The sequence below is a fragment of the Dinoponera quadriceps genome, unplaced genomic scaffold (assembly GCF_001313825.1).
Source record: "Dinoponera quadriceps isolate SergipeBrazil2010 unplaced genomic scaffold, ASM131382v1 scaffold1308, whole genome shotgun sequence".
Classification (NCBI taxonomy): Eukaryota; Metazoa; Arthropoda; class Insecta; order Hymenoptera; family Formicidae; genus Dinoponera; species Dinoponera quadriceps.
Window position 1 is genome coordinate 1,905,139 of NW_014555613.1, and position 17,137 is coordinate 1,922,275.

Consider the following 17,137-nt stretch of genomic DNA (forward strand, 5'->3'; position numbering starts at 1 on the left):
AAGTATATATAACTCTGTATAACATTTGCAAAATAAATAATTCACCTATATACTACACAGAAGAAACTAACCGGCATTCACAGTTAGATTTTATATCAAAGACCATCTTCTTGTATCAGAGTTCACTTTCAGATGTTTCATAGCCAATCAAATGAGCCGTACAGCATCCGAAGATGAACTTAAGACAATCTTTGATACAAGATTCGACTATGAATACCGATCTATGATGCACCGATTTCTCGAAGGAGTTACGACGGAGGAGTCGCGCTGTCGGATCGAAGTTGCGACGGCGCAGCTTCGCTGTACGCGATATCGAAGACGCTTTTCTTCTCGAGGAGCTGCTGATGTCGCAGACGACCACCGGCCTGGAGCGGCAGGATCTCTGTGCAGAGCTCTTCCTCGGCCTGCCTGCACTGCGAAGTGGACGGTTGCGGCTCGAACGATCTCTCCGGCGACAGCTGCGGCGATGGGTGCGGCGCCGGAGGTGGGTGGAGGTAAAACGGCGCAGGTATCTTCTCGTATTTGTACTCAGAGTGTTGCAACAGACGGTGCTGCTGCGTGTCCGACATGGAGACCGGCGGTGTCCTGGCGAAGATCTGGATCGGCGGGTCTTCCTTGATAATGCCTTCCGCTCTTCTCAACTGCCGGCCTTGACGCACGATGGCTTTCAACTGCTCGGACTCGACGTTCACCAGAGGCTTGATCTTGCGTCTCGTGCGCGGCGTCATCTCCGGGGTCATCTCTTGCTCCGCGCCGAGTTTGCCTTTCGGCTTCGTCGGCTGGCCTCGTCTGAGGCCTCTGCTCACCCAACGTGGCAGCTGCTCTTCGTCTTCCGCGGTCTTCTTTTCCAGCTTCCGCTTCTCCGCCTCCTCGCGCTTCTTGTCGTACCAAGCCATGTACTTGGACCGGGTCTTACTCATGTCGATCTCGCCGGTTTTCGCCGGGACCGTCGCTCTCTTCGTGTCCACCTTCAACTTTGTCCTCGGCAACGCCTGCTTCCGCTCGGGCTCCTCTTCTTTCCGTGATTGTTTCTGCGAGCCGACGTCTCTCTTCTTCTGTCTCTCCGGATCGTCGTCGAGATTCCGGCGAGATCGACGACGCGACTGAATCGCTCTTCCCTCCGACTCTTCGTCGCGCTTCCTCGCCATGGGCGAAGCTGCCTTCGGTCGTTCGGGTTTTGTCTTCTTTTTAACGGGACTTCCGGGAGTTTCCTTCTTCGCAGCGTGCCTCTCCGAGATCGATGGTGCGCCGTCTTTGCTTCTCCTTTTGCCCATTTCGGCGTCTCGAACTTTTGTTCTGTCCACTTTGGCGTCTTCGACACTTGCCCTGTCTTCTTTCGAATCCACTTGTCCGATTTGCTTTGAAGGCGACCTAATTGCGCTTTTGTCGTCCGGCTTCGCGGCGGGAACTTCCTCAATCTTCCTATCAGCTGTTACGCTCTCACTTGTTCTACGTTCCGTGTCCTTCTTTGTCACCGGGATACTTTCATCCTGAACTTCTTCTCTCGAAATGTCTTTTAGTTCCGTAACGTCTAGAATCGAAGAAATCTCATCTCGCATCGTTGTCAATACTTCCTTAACGTCTGCTTTTACGCCTGTTTGATCCGGTTCTGCGACTCCCTCGAATTTGGACTCAAGATCTCTGCCTTGTCCACCTTCAACGCTCACCTTCTCCACACCGGATACGGACAAGATTTTCTCCTCGCCTGAGAAAATCTTTTCGGCCAGAAGAAATCTCCCGGTGGCGATCCTTACATCTCCCGTTCTCTCGTCGATCGGTGCTTCGATCGGTGCGCTTGAATCTTCCGTACTCTCGATTTCATCGAGCGACAGATTACTATCCGTATCCTCCTCCGCTTCTGTCTCCGCCGCCGTTGTGACTCTCTCATCGCCAACGACTTTTATTCCCGGCATCACCGCTATTTCAAGGCTTTCTCGCTGCTGCCATTTTTGCCGATGGCGTGGGGTATCGTAAGGGCGTCTCGTGGACAGGGTTGTTTTCCTGGAAACATCACTGGATGAATCGCTCTCCTCCGACATCTCGAGTGTATCAATAAAGCTGCTAAAAATTGGATCGCTTACGTCTACTCGTTGCTCTTCCTGGTCTTGGTCTCGTAGACCTGCGGCGTCTACGCTCTCAGCGACTGTCGCAGGTTCGTCCACTGTGTCTGGCTGACCAACAGCTGAACCTCTCGGATGTTCTTTCGACTCGTCACCAGTGGAATCTTTGTCGGGCGTTTCCTCCCTACTTTCGCCGGATATCCCTTTTGTCCCGAGCGTTTCCTCCTCTTCCTCTTCTTTGTGCTCTTCGCGAAATGATTCTTCTTTCACTTCTTCTGTACACTCAGTTCGCGGTTGTTCCGTGTCCGCAACTTCTTGCATGGAAGTGGGAACTTCCGTCGGTGACGCGGGAAGCTCAGTCTCGCCAGTTTCGTCTAATTTCCTTTCTCGAAAATTGGATGCCTCTTGACGAAATACGCGCGATTCTTCTTCCGCTCCATGACTCTCCACTTCTATCCCTGTAATAGCACCGTGCTTCACTTTATCCGTGTCGATGTCTTCTCTCGTAATATCCGTTATTTGATCAGACTCGGTCTGAATTAAACTTCCCTTCAGCATCCCCTGAACGCTCTCATCAATATCCATTAATGTTTTGTCACTTGCCTCGGTTAAGGACTCGGAGCGAATATCAATTGAATACACAGGGTCGCTCTTGGACGGCTGATTAATATCGTATACTCCCTCGAATATTTCTATCGTTAATTTTTCATCCTCCTTTATCTTCTCCGAGTCGGATTCCGAAGTAGCATGTTCCTTCGACACCTCTTCCGATTTCTCAACATCTCGATGTTCGCCGGTATCCGTCGCTGTAATCTTACCTTCTTCTTCCACGTCACTTTTGATCTCACGTAATAACGCATCTTCAATTTCTCTCGGCACTAATTTCTCCGTTACTTTTTGTACAATATCTATTAGACTCTCTGCTGAAGGCGTCTCTTCTTCACTGTGCTCTTTCGACTCGCGTCTTGACTTCTCTCTCGAGTCTTTTTCGTCCGCATGCGATTCTACAGTTTTATCTTTCCCGTTTTCATGTAACGAATCCGTAACATCTTTAATGTCTTTTAAATCTTCGTCTTTCTTCGAATCTTCGCCGGTACCGCTTTGCAATCCATTTTTCTTGATCTTTTCCTCTTCCTCTTTTAATCCCTCTATGTGTTTCACTGAGCCGCTTAACATTTCCGGACTCTCCGCAGGTTTCTCTTCCGCATCTTCGTCAGTACCGCTTTGTAATCCATTTTTCTTGATTTTTTCTTCTTCTTTCAGTTGCTCTGTGTGTTTCACTGAATCGCTTAACATTCTCGGACTTTCCGCCTGTTTCTCTCCCGCACCCACTTCTTCTTTGACGCTCTCTTCAGCCTCTCCCAGTACTTTTAATTCGTGTACATCTTTCTCCGGCGTAACTTCCTCTTCTTCTACTCCTTTCTCGATTTCATGCCAAGTTTCATGTGTTTCTTCGTGCCCCGCGGTCACACCAACTAATTTCGCTCTGTCGGCGCATTTGCTACAATGAAACACCGGCCTCCTCACTCGATGCTCTTCCGACGCTTCTTGAACGGCAGAGTCCGAAGGTACGGTTTCCTCCCGTCTATCTTGGATCTCTTTCACACGAAAAGCTTCAAATAATTCCGCTTGCTGCTCCTTGGCATCCGGCATCGATTCATCTTTGAATTGTGCGTATTCCAAGTCTCGAGGAACCGCGACATCCTCAACCACTTCCTTCCGAGTGACGTGCTCCTTGCCGAAATCGTGAGGTTCGTATCCGGTCTCATCCCTTCCTTCGACATCGGCTGGCGCTTGATGCTCCACGTTCGCCTCCTCTTTTGTCCACGTATCTAATGTAAAATCGTCGGAGAACCGTTGCATTATTTCAGCGTCTTTTGCGTCCACGATGTCTTCTTTGTGCGTGCTCGTATCCATTGCCGAATGGAGCGCACTTTCCCGGTCGATATCTCCCGTCTGCTGTTTCGTCACGAAGTCATCGGTGAATCTCTCGCTCACACGGTCCACCTTCCGCCTTGATTCTCGTTGATCCACGTGGGATATCGACGGGGCGCCCGAGAACTCGGTGCTCTTCTTGTCGGAGTCCCGAGCGACGAAGGAATCTTTCTTGCCGTCCGCTCGATCGGAGCTCGTGCTCGTGCTGGGTTCTTCCAGGACGTTCTCTCTACGGCCGATGGCCGCCAGCTTTTGCGCGTGCGACGATAATTTAACGGCGGTTTTCTCAGTTCTCGGCTCAGACGTGCTGCTTTCCTTGCTCACCGCGTCTTTGCGCTTCTCGGCTTCTCGATCCTTCTGCTTCTTCCGCTCGATCTGCGTCTGCATCTGCTTCTTCACTTTCGTGTGACTGCGGCTGCTCGTCTGCTTGTGCCTCGCGACTTCTTGGCGCAGTCCCTTCTTCGACTTCTTCTTCTCGCACGCGTCTTCGTATTCGGAGCTGCCGGGACTCATGATCTGTTGATACTTGATTTGTTGCCGCGTCTTCGTGGATGCCTCCTTCGATGTGCTCGGCGAGGCGTCAGAACGCTTGTGCTCGTCCGTTTTCGTCTTCGACGTGCCTCGGTCCGAGTCTCTCTTGGAGTCCTTCGACGTCTTCGACTTCTCTCGGCTAGTGCTGTCCTCCCCGGCGGCCTGCCGCGTCTTCTTATCGGCGAGTTTGCTCAGCTTCTTCGTCAGCATCGTGATCTCTCGCTCTAAGACCCGGAAGCTAGGTTTTATGACGGACTCTATCTTCTTCTGCTTCTTCACCCTGCTCTCCTTCCTCGAGCATCTCCTCTCCGTCGTTTCGCGAATATACTTACCGTGATCGATGCTCACCTCCGGCGACGACGAGATCTCCGTCGGTTTCTCGTCGGAAATAGTCTCATATCGCTGCTTACTGACCTCCGTCGACGAAGTCGAGCCGTTCTTCCCCTCGCCCAGCGCCTCGTATCCAACGCTACTGCTCTCTTCGGCGGCTTTTCTACGAGCTCTCGGCGATTTTCCTTCCTTCTTCGAATAGGAAGCCCCGTTCTCGTCGAGGGAATCCGAAATTTCACGCAGTACCTCAGGTTCCAAAGACACCTTCCGAGCTTCCTTCACCTCCTTCACTTTCTTCCTCAAAATATTCAGTCGCTTGTCGAAACACTCGTTCTCCTCTTCCTCGATGGGCGACTTCATCCACAGCGTTCGCGTTCTCTTCGACTCGCTGTCGCCGTAGCGTTTCTTCGTCTTGATCTTCTTGCGATTGCGACTCTCCTCGTCGGACTCGTCGTTGTCGCTTCTGCTTCTGGCTTGCCGCTCCGTTTGCGTCGCAGCGGCTCTGTCGGTCTGAGTCGCGATGGCCACCTGTCCGGGCAAACTTTGAGTCTCCAGGTAACTCGCGGCGTCTACCATTATCGCGCCGCCGGCATGCTTGGCCTCTCTTTCCAGAAGCAATCGCGTCAACAAGGCGTTCTGCCTCGCCAGCTCCAAGTCGTGGAACGCGTACGACTGCACCGTCGGAGCTTGCTCCTTCGGAATGGACGGCCTGTCTGTGGACATTCCGGGCACGGCCATCGGAATCTCCTGACGACGCACATCGCGGATGTGCGACTCCACGTCCATCTTCTGCGCCTCGTACGCGTCCTCCATCGCCATCTTCTGCATTTCTTCCTCGTGTCGATGCGATCGGATCTCCAGTTCTTCCGGCAGTAAGAGGACCTCTTGTTGATGCTGATACAAGTTCTTCGGGCGTTGATGGGACTCGACGGTGCGCACCACCTCGGGCTCCTGCATCGACACCTCGTGCCTCGCTTTCTGGTCCTGCATAAACCGTTGCAGAAGCACATCCTTGCCGTCCACGATCAGAGTCGTCGGGTAATGAGGATGTTGGCTCATTATGTCGTCCTCCACTTGTCCCCGTGTTACCAATTGAAGCACCTCCGCGTTACCCTCACGATAGAAATGTTGCTCTCTTACCGCTGGCTCATTGTTCGACTCGGGATCGATGTATCTGTAATATAATCGAAACAGTGCGAGTGTCATGAAAAAAATCTCTTTATTCTAATTGACTTAAATTATATTGCAACAATATGTTCCACAAATTTCTACGTTTTTATTTTTTCAAGGCTGAAAACTAACTAAGGTTTTAATGAGAACCGAGATTTTTTATTTTGTAATGAAAAGAATCAAATATTTTCGTGAGAATTGTAATCTTAAAAATGACACCAGTTTTCAAAGTGGAAACTAACGTAAAAAATGTATAACAATGTTTATTCTGCAATTTTTTATTCCTAATTTAAGGAATGAATTATCCTGAAATTCTCCTGGAATCGTCCAGAGCTTATAATCTTCGAGAGAAACTTTTATCATTTTTTGAAATATTATCAATTATAGCGCGATCTCCGGAGAGGATGTTTTACTGTAGCATATTCTAACCACCTTTGTCTGTAAGCTTGACGCAGAATATCCGAACCTCGTTCGATCTCGTGCCGTTGCAAGGAATCCGCGTCGGTGGCATCGTAGTCTCTAACTTTCCTTTCCTCGACATCCTCCACGTACATTCTCTCCTGGTCCTCAATCCTCCTCCTCCTCGAAGGATCATAGGCCGGGCCGTCGCGTAGTCTCAGTGATTCCACATTCGCTTGATCGATCGGAGGGCGCTCCGAAATGTACACAACATCACCAGGAAGCGACGCCAAGCCGCCGTTCTTTGTATTTCGACGATTGAACTGCCAATTTCGTCGAGTCGGATCCGCACTCCAAGCTTGTTTCTTTCCGTTCGACGTAACTGCGCATTTTTACCGTTTTTATAAATAAATTAAAATACTCTTATATATAATGGCAGATTTAATTATTATATGTTATTAGAATTATTAATTATATTATGATTATTATATAGAAATAGCTCTGCACGCACACACAAAATTGCAGAGTACTGTAATTGTACAATTGAATGCAGTTAAAACGCTATTTATAAGGGTTTGTCTTGAAAAGAATGCGTGTCTCTTTTCGGAAGTGAAGTAATGAATAAAAAGCAATTACTCTCGATCATGGTCAGTGGCTTTCGATGAATATGTCGTTTCGGTCGACCGTTGGACCGAGCAATAAGCGTTTCCGACGAATACACTCTGCGTTTCCTGGGTGCCATGTAAAATGGGCAGCCCGGACATATACAACAGATAATAAGCGCTGCGATTGCCAGCAGCATCAGAAGACCCAGAATAATTAACAGCCAGAAAAGCAGCTTATTCTCCGCTTTATACACAGTCTGAAAAAGAATCCTGATCTCTCATTTCTCTCAAATATGAGATTGCTGATTGGAACAAAAGAAAAGTATGATTCGTAATACTCGTAATATTATCGTAAAAGAATTTTTAACAAAATGCGATGTAACGTACAGAAAGAAAGATTTCTTCGGATTTAGTATACGTATTTATTTAACTTGAGTTTGTTTAATATGAACAACATAATTTAGTAACTAAACTAAATAATAATAACGAAACTAAACAATCACGTTTATTGAATCAAACATCCATTTGTTTGCTTTGTTCCAAAAGATAAATTGGTTTCGATTAAAGAAATCGTATTAAATACAAATAAATTTTTTTCTTCGCGGCAAATAAAGAATTCAAGACAAGTAAAACAGAATATTAAAAGACAAATCTGTTGGAATGCTATCGATTAAGGGATGAGAATCGATAGTGCCGAATTTAACAATGGCCAATCATCCACCGACTTGTACGACGACGAAGTCAACGAGTACGAACAATTAACGTTTACTCACTACTTCCTCGTGAACGCTGCTGATCGTTTTGTTTACGTAGGTCCCCGTGCTGTCTCCCCCAATGGGAATTATTCCATCGATCGGAAGTTTCGTAGTAGTCCCGTAACCGTACGTCATTGATACGTTGGCGGTGCCCGCGCCGCTGATGATGCCAACCCCATTCGCAGCTAAGGTATTGCGAATTTTCTCCACGTCCACCAAAGGTGCGCCGGGCTCGGTCTGTTCGACGCGAGCCACTACAATTGTTCTGGATTGCGAAGTAAAAATGTCGAAGATATAATGTGATCAATTTCTAGTTCTCGAAAGCCTAGTCGACGTCTTCCTTCCTAGCCTAGTCCTCCTTCATTTTTAACCGAACTCCTCAAGATCCCAATAAATGCCAACTAACAGTAATATTATAACAATGTTATAATTTCGCAATCAACAATGTAACTGTTATATACAATGTGTGTTATATTGCATTGTTAAATGAGTAATTATAACATTGATATAACGTTACAACTGGTTGGGATTTATTGGGATGTCAACGATTTGAGCGAATAATTTAAGAATTTTCGAGGTTCTCACGTGTCTTAATATATATTCTGTTTTTCTAGGATGAAGCATGCAGCGTGCTGAAAAACATCGATAAGTCGCGTTTAACCTTTTCCCTTCCACCGGTACGCTACTGCCGGTGACGCCGGGTCGATTGTCCGGCACGTAAGGACGTGTATCCAATACGGTCACTCGCCCGCCTGTTATAGTGGCCAATGTCTCGGCGGTTCTCGTTAAATTTGGGTGTTCTCCTGGCACCACGAACATCATTATACGAGCCTCCATGGCGCTTCCTCGAATGATCGAGATCCGTGTCTCGCTCGCGAGATGTGGCACACCTGGAACGGCGCGTTAATTAAGAGATGATAATTGACATTTCCGAGTCTCAACATTCTGTCGTAATCTGTGAAATTTTCCGTTTTTAATTCAAACGAGGAATTCGTGATTTAAATGAAAGTTTACATTTTTTATTTAGCTTTACAGTTTCATTTTAATTGCCTCGTAGATACGTTTATAAATTAAATATTCACCGAGGTCATACGCTCTGGCAGTTAAAGTGTATAAAATATCGCTCTCCCGTTTCCTCCGACGCTTTTTTATCTCGCCGAATTGGCGTTTTAATTCGGTTCTGTTTGAAACGTTGTCCGTTATGTTTGTTGTGTTCGGGAACATTGTCGTTCTCGTTACGATTTCTCGTATTGTTTGTTCCGGTTGAAGGAGTCCTTTGTGTGACTTTTTCGAGAAATTGTCATAGACGCTTTGTTTCTTCCGCCTGAATTTCGTAATAGGCGAACGTAACATCAACTCTCCGGTAATTTCGTTCAGGTAAAATTTATTTTCATAATTTCCGTGAATTAGTTCGTAACGAATTTCGTTGTTCGGTGGCTCGGCATCGGCGTCTGTGGCCTGCATACGCAAAATAAAATAGCTTAGAATAAGTTTTCATATATACACGAAGAAAAATAATTTTGCTGTTGTAGCGAAACCGTCATTTGCTATATGCATATTCATTACGACAACGATGACATTTAATTGGCATAATTAAATTAGCAAATTATTTATAATTAGAACAATTTGTTGTCGGGATAAAAAATATTCTGTTGAATAAATTTGTTTGTTAGGACACATTAATTTGCTGTTAGAACAAAATGATATCTTCCTACATTTATTAATTTGTTCTGCAAAATAATTTATAGATTAAGCGAAATAATCCAACGAATGGCAATTAATATTCTTAACAAATCGTTTTATTGTCCGTATAGTAACTGACAGATTTTATTGCGACCGCATAAAATTTGCTGTGCCAGCAAATTATTTCTCTCCGTGTATATATTTGCTCGTAGCATGAATTTAATATTGATAAGCGTACCTTTATGAATGCTGGCGTTGTGAAATTCGTCAGATCGGAATTTAACGTGAACTCGTAGACGTCCATCTCGAAAACCGGCGCATTGTCATTCACGTCGAGCAAGTTCACTATTAAAGATACCGTGCCCGTGTTACCTTTGCCGTTCTCGTCGCATGCATTTACGGTCAGTTGGAGTTGCGCTGCCATTTCACGGTCCAAAGACGACCCCATCGCAACTGTGATTAAACCGGTATCAGGATCCATAGTGAAAGCGTCGCTTCCTCGCCCCGTTATGCCCGTATATTTAATACTGCCGAAGAGCCCGGTGTCTTTATCGGTTGCGCGCACCTGTCGACAAAATCACAAAAAGAATTTTGTTTCAGACGGGACTACATTCTTGGATAAATTCGTCACGACGAAAGTTGATCTTAGGAAGCGCACTTTTTCATTTATGTTAGAAAATTGATTAAAATACTGAATTATGAAAATTAATTGAATTAAATTACGAATTATGAAAATTGTATTAACCACGTATTAAAAATTACTTGAATAACTCGTGCTCCAGCGGTGACGTTTTCCGATAATGTAACTTCATAAGATTCCTCGTCGAACACCGGCGAATTATCGTTGACATCTTCTATAAATATTAAGACCGCTGCTGACGCCGATAGATTCGTCGCTGGACCGACCTCTTGAGCAATAATCTATGACACATATTGCGATACGTAAAAAATATATCAAATGTTACGAATTAGATATGTTAAATAAAAACGTAGATATATCGTAAAATAACAGTAATGATATAATCGAGTGATTTTGTTAAATAATCTTACATTAGGAATGCGTACCTTAAAGGATAAACTTTTATACGTTTCATAATCGATGAGTGTGTTGTCTCGCACCGAAATGATAAAGTCCGCCGTTCTTTCAGCGACAGTTGGGTTAATTTCAAAAGTGCCATTATTATTTCGCAACTTTAATGCAAACACGCCAGCCTTTCCGATATCTTCATCGCGGACTCTGGTCGTGTATTGCTCCGGAAACGTTATCGCGGAACCTGGCTCCAAATTCTCTGGTATCGATGTAATGTATCTATAAATAGTATGTGTCAAGTAAATATGACAACTACACAGGGAAAAAGATTTCTTTGAACTTAACAAAATTGTTTTAATTGAAACAGATTTGTCTTTTGAAATGGAACAAATAAACGAATGTTTGACTCAACAAATAAGATGGTTTCACAAACAATAAATCTTTACGTCAAATAACACGTATCTTTTATACTTTCATTTAAACATTTCAATGGTTTTTATAAACAATAAATTATTTAAAAGAAATAACACTGTGTTAGAAAAATATTAAAGAACTTTGTTTCAGTAAAACAATATTTAATATACAATGAGGTGAGATTTTGTTATTAAAAAGCAAATATTATTTCCTCAAAATAATACTATTTGTTCTATTAAACAATAGTTTACTATAATGAAATAATATTTTCATTCCAACAAGAGAGTATTTGGTATTCAATTATATCGTTTATATTAAATAAAACCAAGTGGAACAAACACATTTATTAAATTTAAAGAAACTCTTTCCTCTGTGTATACTCAATGAGTAAAATATTATTTATCTGTGCCGTGAGCAATACGAACAACGTGAATTCTCTGTGGATTTTCGCTCGAACTCGTGACGATTAAAAAAACGCAACGGTGAAGGGTTCGCGAAGCATAAGAGGGCGGAGGAAAACAGTAAAAGTACCGTAAGTCGTTAATTGACAGAAACGAGGTCAAGTGTCTACATGAGGACGTTGCCCTCAGTCTCTTACGTGTTCATTAGATTAAAATCATTAGGTACCAACTTATCGTTCTCAAAATATGGCGGACTGTTGCCCGGTTCACCGAGAAGGAAACCGACTTCGACGACTGTCGCCTGGGCCGGCGGCTCGTCCCTCGACCTTCGTATTTCTTCGGCGACCACGCTGAGCACGACCGGCGCGCCGACGTGAGTGATTTGCGTGAGTTCCTCCAAAGGTCTGGCGAGAACGATCTCACCTGAACATCGCAAACGATTTATTACGTTTACGGTAACGACCGCTTAATCTCTCTCGCACGGCTAACCACTCTTCGTGCGCCGATAATAAGCAAATAACATAAATCGTTAGAGGATATGTCCGTCGAGAGAGCGCCCGGCTGTCAGGATTTATCGGGAATCGTGCCGTCGAAATTATTATGATATGTATTTCTTTTTTCAAAAGCCGGTGCTTCCCGAAGCGCTAATTAGTCACGCTCGCACGCCGATATATGCAGGCATGCGGTAATCGGGAGATGCTTTCCATTTCCCATCTCGCGTGTGGGATGATTCGTTGTTTCGCGGGAAGAACGACTGTGTAGCGGCGTTATACGAACTATTTTTTCCATGAATAAAACATCGCGGATAATGGGCGAATTCTCGTTACTTCTCTCTCGTCCTGCCCGCACGTACACGCACGCTGACCGGCAATAATTTTACATAATATACCGGCGGAATCGACGCAAGAAATCGTTCGTGGCGTACGTCTACATACACGTCGCTGGATGTAGGTGGTACCAGTACACGCAAGGACCTCGTACCGTATCGCATGCTCCTTGCCACGAAATGATAAGCATCGCAGGTTGAAAAGCAGAGACTGACCCTTGAGAGCGATCGATACTTGGCCGTAGTAGATTGTCCAGACTTATTCCGACCACTTCTAGCTTCTTCTGTTTACTTCTCGGCAAGTTCTCGTCGTCTTGTCCGCCTCGAGTCCGGCGGCTTTCGCGAAAAATCCGATATTCCGAATGCGATAAGCATTTCGACGTTTATTCCGTGCGTGCGCACGTGCGTGCGAACGCGTTATTTAATCGGCGAAGAATTGTGTAGGTTTGACAAAATCTGTTTCGTGGATCAAATTCCCTGTGTCTGATCAAGAAGTCCTGTTTAATTCGAGTTCCTTTTCATTCACCGGTGAAAGCGACCCCTGTTGTTTAAAATAGTTCGTGGTACGTCCAATTATTTTCGTAGGAATTTTTTTAAATTTTAACTACATATTCACTCGGAAAATCCAGCATTCTATGGACCAACTACTTGAAGTTTTCTCAGGTCGCGTCACGAGAGTCCATTTGGAGTGCCTCTCGAGTTTGATTTATTAATCACTAGTTCGAATTTTGGCGATTTTCGTTGCTACTCACGGCTCTCGAGGCGCAACATTCTTTGAAGAAAAAAGATGAAATTAAAAAAAGAAAGATAAGAACGCGTAGGAATTATAGGTGCAATCACGCGCCCGCGTTAGTTTTCTTCCGCGGACTGTACGCGGTGGAACGAATCGCCCGATTATCAAGAAATGGAAGATCGAAATCGTCGGGACAGCAAGGAACAAATTTCCTTGCTTTATCATTGTCCGGTGCTTTTCACAGAATGAGGTCAGCTTTGTGTGCCAAAGGGGTGTATGAATCAACGTCGTTGTTACTTTTTCCCGCACATCGAAGCCGTCAGGTGGAAACGGGGCGTGACGTGAAATAGATTAGAGAATTACCGATGACTCAACTGGTCGAGTAAATTAATTACATGTACACGAGGGTTTTGCACCTGCAGAATAAGACGAGTCCTTTCACAGTTATCTGGATACGTCTGACACGTGCAGCGCGTAGACATATGTAGATATCGCGCGACTAATTAAAGACAAGCGAAATGTCGTGGGTCGATTACGTAATTACGCACATCCTTTCGATTCTCCTTAATCTTCAGCGAAACAACACTTGCGAAATAAGCCTGGGTCTACAATAGGTGTAGTGTATTTTAGCTTTTTGCTCTAAGTACTAAATTGTTACATATGATTGCTTAAAGCAGAAGGCTAAAGGCTTATTAAACCTATTGTAGGTCCGCACTAATGTAGACAAAAAATTTTCCCTTACCTGTGGTTTCCGAGATGTTGAAAAACGGTATAAAAGGGTTGCCCTCGGACACCAGACCGTACGTGATTTCACGCGGTACTCCCTTATCTCCATCTTCCGCGTGAACTCGTAATATTATATCGCCCTGAAAGTGGCACGAACGGCATAGCAAAATTATTGTGAACTAGTTAAACAACTCTTGGCAAGAACTGTGAAAAAAGATTCTTTATCTTGGCGGAGAAGGGGACAATATTTTCATAGTCTTGAATTATTTGCACAATTTTTGATTGCACAGAAAAAACAATTCCGCTGATGTAACCTGAATTTTCCGTTGCTTCGGTATCATAAAAAAATTCAGCCATAGGAATAGAAAAATTCCTGTTGGAGGATTTTACTCGATCAATTGCTTTCAGTTGTCCCAGCCAAGTTTTAGCACAGCTGAATGTTCACACGTCGCGGTAAAACAGATATTACTTCTTGTCACCGAGTTTTCATCTGGTCCCTATTCTGTTGCAAGAACTGAACTCTTTCTTCCGTGTGAAAGCATAATTAATTACAGGTGTATTTAACTTACGGTTTGCACAGAATTATTAAGTCTGGTTAAAGGAGGAGCTAAGGTAAAAATTGGCGGCACGTCTTGCACATCTTGAACCACTACGACGATATTCAACCCTGCGATATTTCTCGTGTCCTTCCCGGGCTCCGTGTAAGGATCCTGCCGTTGAAATATTTGTATCGAGAGTGTACGCGCATTCCCTTTATGTGTCTCGTACTTATCGCCGTGGAAATAATGCGTACCGTTGCGTAAATGGTGAGAGTATACATCGATTGCGTCTCGAAATCAAGCTCGCCGATCAGCGTAATTACACCGCGCGTTTGCGTCGGCGTTTGCCGTTGGCGAATGGTGAAGAGTTCCTTCGGTTGCTGAAACGAGATTCTTACACTTCACACGTCATGTTAATCACGGTCGTAGAGATATTAATCACGACCGTCGGACGTACCCACAGTTCGATGTAAACCGGCTTGCCGCTCCAGGAATTGGCTCGTACGAGAAGGTAATCCAGTTCCTTACCCGGCTTAGTGTCCTTTCAAAACGTTTTATTGTGTTTACTTGGGATATCCCGCACGATAATGGAATAACGTATTCCCTGACTTATGTCAATTCGGTCAATTGGCAATAATAGGGGAAGGCAAAGTGCATGCGGTTTGTGCTGCGTTACACTTTATACCTTAGCAATTACAGCGTGCGCTAATTAACGTCGTTAGTGGTACCATCAATTATTACCTCGGGCACCATTATCAGCGAGGGAATGTGCGGGAATATTTTATCACGCGAGGTCGTCGCGTTCGTGGCGGAAATGGTGGCCTGCATCGAATTCGAATCCCCCTTGGTATCCCGAACTCTGACGGCGAAATCGTGGAGGCGTCCGGGCGTAAGGCGCTTCGTTAAAATTACATTGGCCTGGCAGACCTTGTTGTACAGTGTGCACGGCAGGTTGTCGATCCTCACCACGGGTGTAATTGTTGCTGAACGTAACACAGAAATCGCACTTTAAGTCCGGCATGCCTGTCCTGCAACTTTCTAACGACAGCGGCGTTTTCGTTACGTGCCGACACTGGCGAAATGTGCAATATCGCGCAATAGTTGGGCAATGGTACGTAATGATGAGCGGCATTGCCGTTAAAGGTGACAGAACAGACATTCCTATCGCATCAATATCGAATCTAATATTATTAGACTAAATTTTTTTATTTTATTATATATATATAATACATATTAAAATAACATTAAAATATAAAATATATATAAAATATATATATTTATATTTTTTATATTTATATTTATGTATTACATATATTATATATTTTTTCGACATCTTATATATGTAATTTAATAATTTATACACACACATACACATATATATAAACATATATCGATTAAATATTATATCGGTATTTATATTCCCTTTTTCTTTTTCATTACCAGTCACTTCGAAAACGAGAGGGAAATCCGCATCCTGATCGGTGGCACGCAACCGGAAGATCACCGAATCGACTTCGGCGTCCGCTGGAATCAACACCAACCCCATATCCGTGGACGTGTCGAAGCGTGGTCGTGCACCTTCGACCCAACCGCAAACGAGCCCCCAGTAAATCCAAGCTTTAAACCATATTCTTACGTGGGGCATTCTGGAAAAGTTAAACGCAATTTCCCTGTATCTCTGTGAGCTCTCTTCTCGGGGATGAAGTACGAGGCGCTCGAGACTGTGGAGGGTGACGAATGCATTGAGAGCCACGTTACGCGTGTAGTAAGTAATGGCGAATTGATAATACCGTATCGCTATAATTCACACGTAATCGACGTTAATAGCGACAAGATGGCGAGTTTAGATACGATTGTACGTATCGATTTTATGATCACGAAACGGGGTCGTGGATATTCGTTGTGCACAACGTTTATAGTGTCCCAAAGCGACGTATCGGGTGATCAACACCACGCTCTCGATACGCGTTATAAACTGTAAGAACGTGAAATAAGGCCTAATAACATATCGCGCAATCGACGTCGGAATCTCGCGAGTGCTTTTAGGAAAAAATTAAGCGATACATAAATACACAATGAAACGATGGAAAATAATAACTTTGAGTGGGTTACCCTAAAACACAACATTTCATAAGTTCTGTGATGCGCTCGACGTATTTTCATTTGCGTTCCGCAACTTGATGGACCCGCTTTCCGTCAATACTGTACATGACTCGCTTCGCATTATCGCGCTCGTGTGGATGAAATCATTCGTGGAGACACACATACATGTCTTTATGATTGGCGATATGGCACGCACATGATTGTTATAGGATAGGTGAAAATGTGGGTCATCGACCACATCTCTACAACGGGACTGATATGTTATGCCCGGGACATTCGTTTCGCTGGACAGAAAAATGTTTACGATGGTATATTTCACCTTCCTATCTGCAATGTGCGATTAATTCTTGAACTTTAAGCGGGAGAATGCGCGACGTTACCTAAGAACGCTCCGAAGCGTTATAAATATTAAACAGTGCATAAAAATTAATATATCACTTTAATATCAAGTTATCTTTTAAAGATAGTGATATTTACATGTTTTTTAGCGACTAGAAGATTTATGTAAATTCGATTAGTTTCTTATATGCTCCGTGTTTGTAATATTGGAACTGTGGCAATTTTTTCCCTTCTAGAATCGCGAATGGGTCATTTCGGACCCACCTTTTTTGCAATAATCTGTGGATTTTTTCAAACTTTATGGCTGCTTAATTGTTTTATGATGAAGAACGCTCTCCAGTGATGAAAATTTAAATGTAATGAAATTGGAAAAACGAATGTACAAGTGGATCAAAAATAACCCGCAAAAATGAGCCGCGCTTCTCGCATTGATACACTCATTGTGTCGTCACTTAGCGATAACGGAAAAAGCGAGACCGGATGTAATTCTGTAAAAGGATTTCAGTCAGTGACGTGTCTGGACATTAGCGGTGCGTGACTACCGGACAAGTACTCAGC

At 44.3% G+C, this 17,137-nt stretch overlaps 2 protein-coding genes across 2 annotated transcripts; both read right to left on the minus strand.

Moving 5' to 3' along the window:
- Positions 1-248: 248 nt before the first annotated feature.
- LOC106744802 (eukaryotic translation initiation factor 5B-like) lies at positions 249-2,275 on the minus strand. The gene is made up of 2 exons (XM_014619839.1): positions 2,082-2,275; positions 249-2,001 (listed from the first exon to the last, which is right to left on the minus strand). Exon 2 carries the CDS (start codon positions 1,911-1,913, stop codon positions 249-251), a length of 1,665 nt encoding a protein of 554 aa, XP_014475325.1. The 5' UTR covers positions 1,914-2,001; positions 2,082-2,275.
- LOC106744803 (cadherin-86C-like) lies at positions 1,924-15,782 on the minus strand. The gene is made up of 17 exons (XM_014619840.1): positions 15,566-15,782; positions 14,879-15,111; positions 14,583-14,678; positions 14,392-14,508; positions 14,168-14,308; positions 13,615-13,738; positions 11,544-11,736; positions 10,534-10,777; positions 10,231-10,389; positions 9,707-10,033; positions 8,868-9,243; positions 8,447-8,675; positions 7,804-8,050; positions 7,062-7,287; positions 6,459-6,807; positions 2,082-6,030; positions 1,924-2,001 (listed from the first exon to the last, which is right to left on the minus strand). Exons 1-17 carry the CDS (start codon positions 15,780-15,782, stop codon positions 1,924-1,926), a joined length of 7,305 nt encoding a protein of 2,434 aa, XP_014475326.1.
- Positions 15,783-17,137: the final 1,355 nt, after the last annotated feature.

Excerpts from the sequence above, each read along its gene's own strand:
- LOC106744803 (XM_014619840.1), bottom strand. The coding sequence starts at position 15,782 with ATGCCCCACGTAAGAATATGGTTTAAAGCTTGGATTTACTGGGGGCTC. Across the intron at positions 6,808-7,061 it reads GCCACTGACCATGATCGAGA|TTACGTCGAACGGAAAGAAA; the intron begins GTAATTGCTTTT and ends AAAAATGCGCAG. Across the intron at positions 6,031-6,458 it reads CGTCAAGCTTACAGACAAAG|ATACATCGATCCCGAGTCGA; the intron begins GTGGTTAGAATA and ends ATTATATTACAG.
- LOC106744802 (XM_014619839.1), bottom strand. The coding sequence starts at position 1,913 with ATGCCGGGAATAAAAGTCGTTGGCGATGAGAGAGTCACAACGGCGGCG.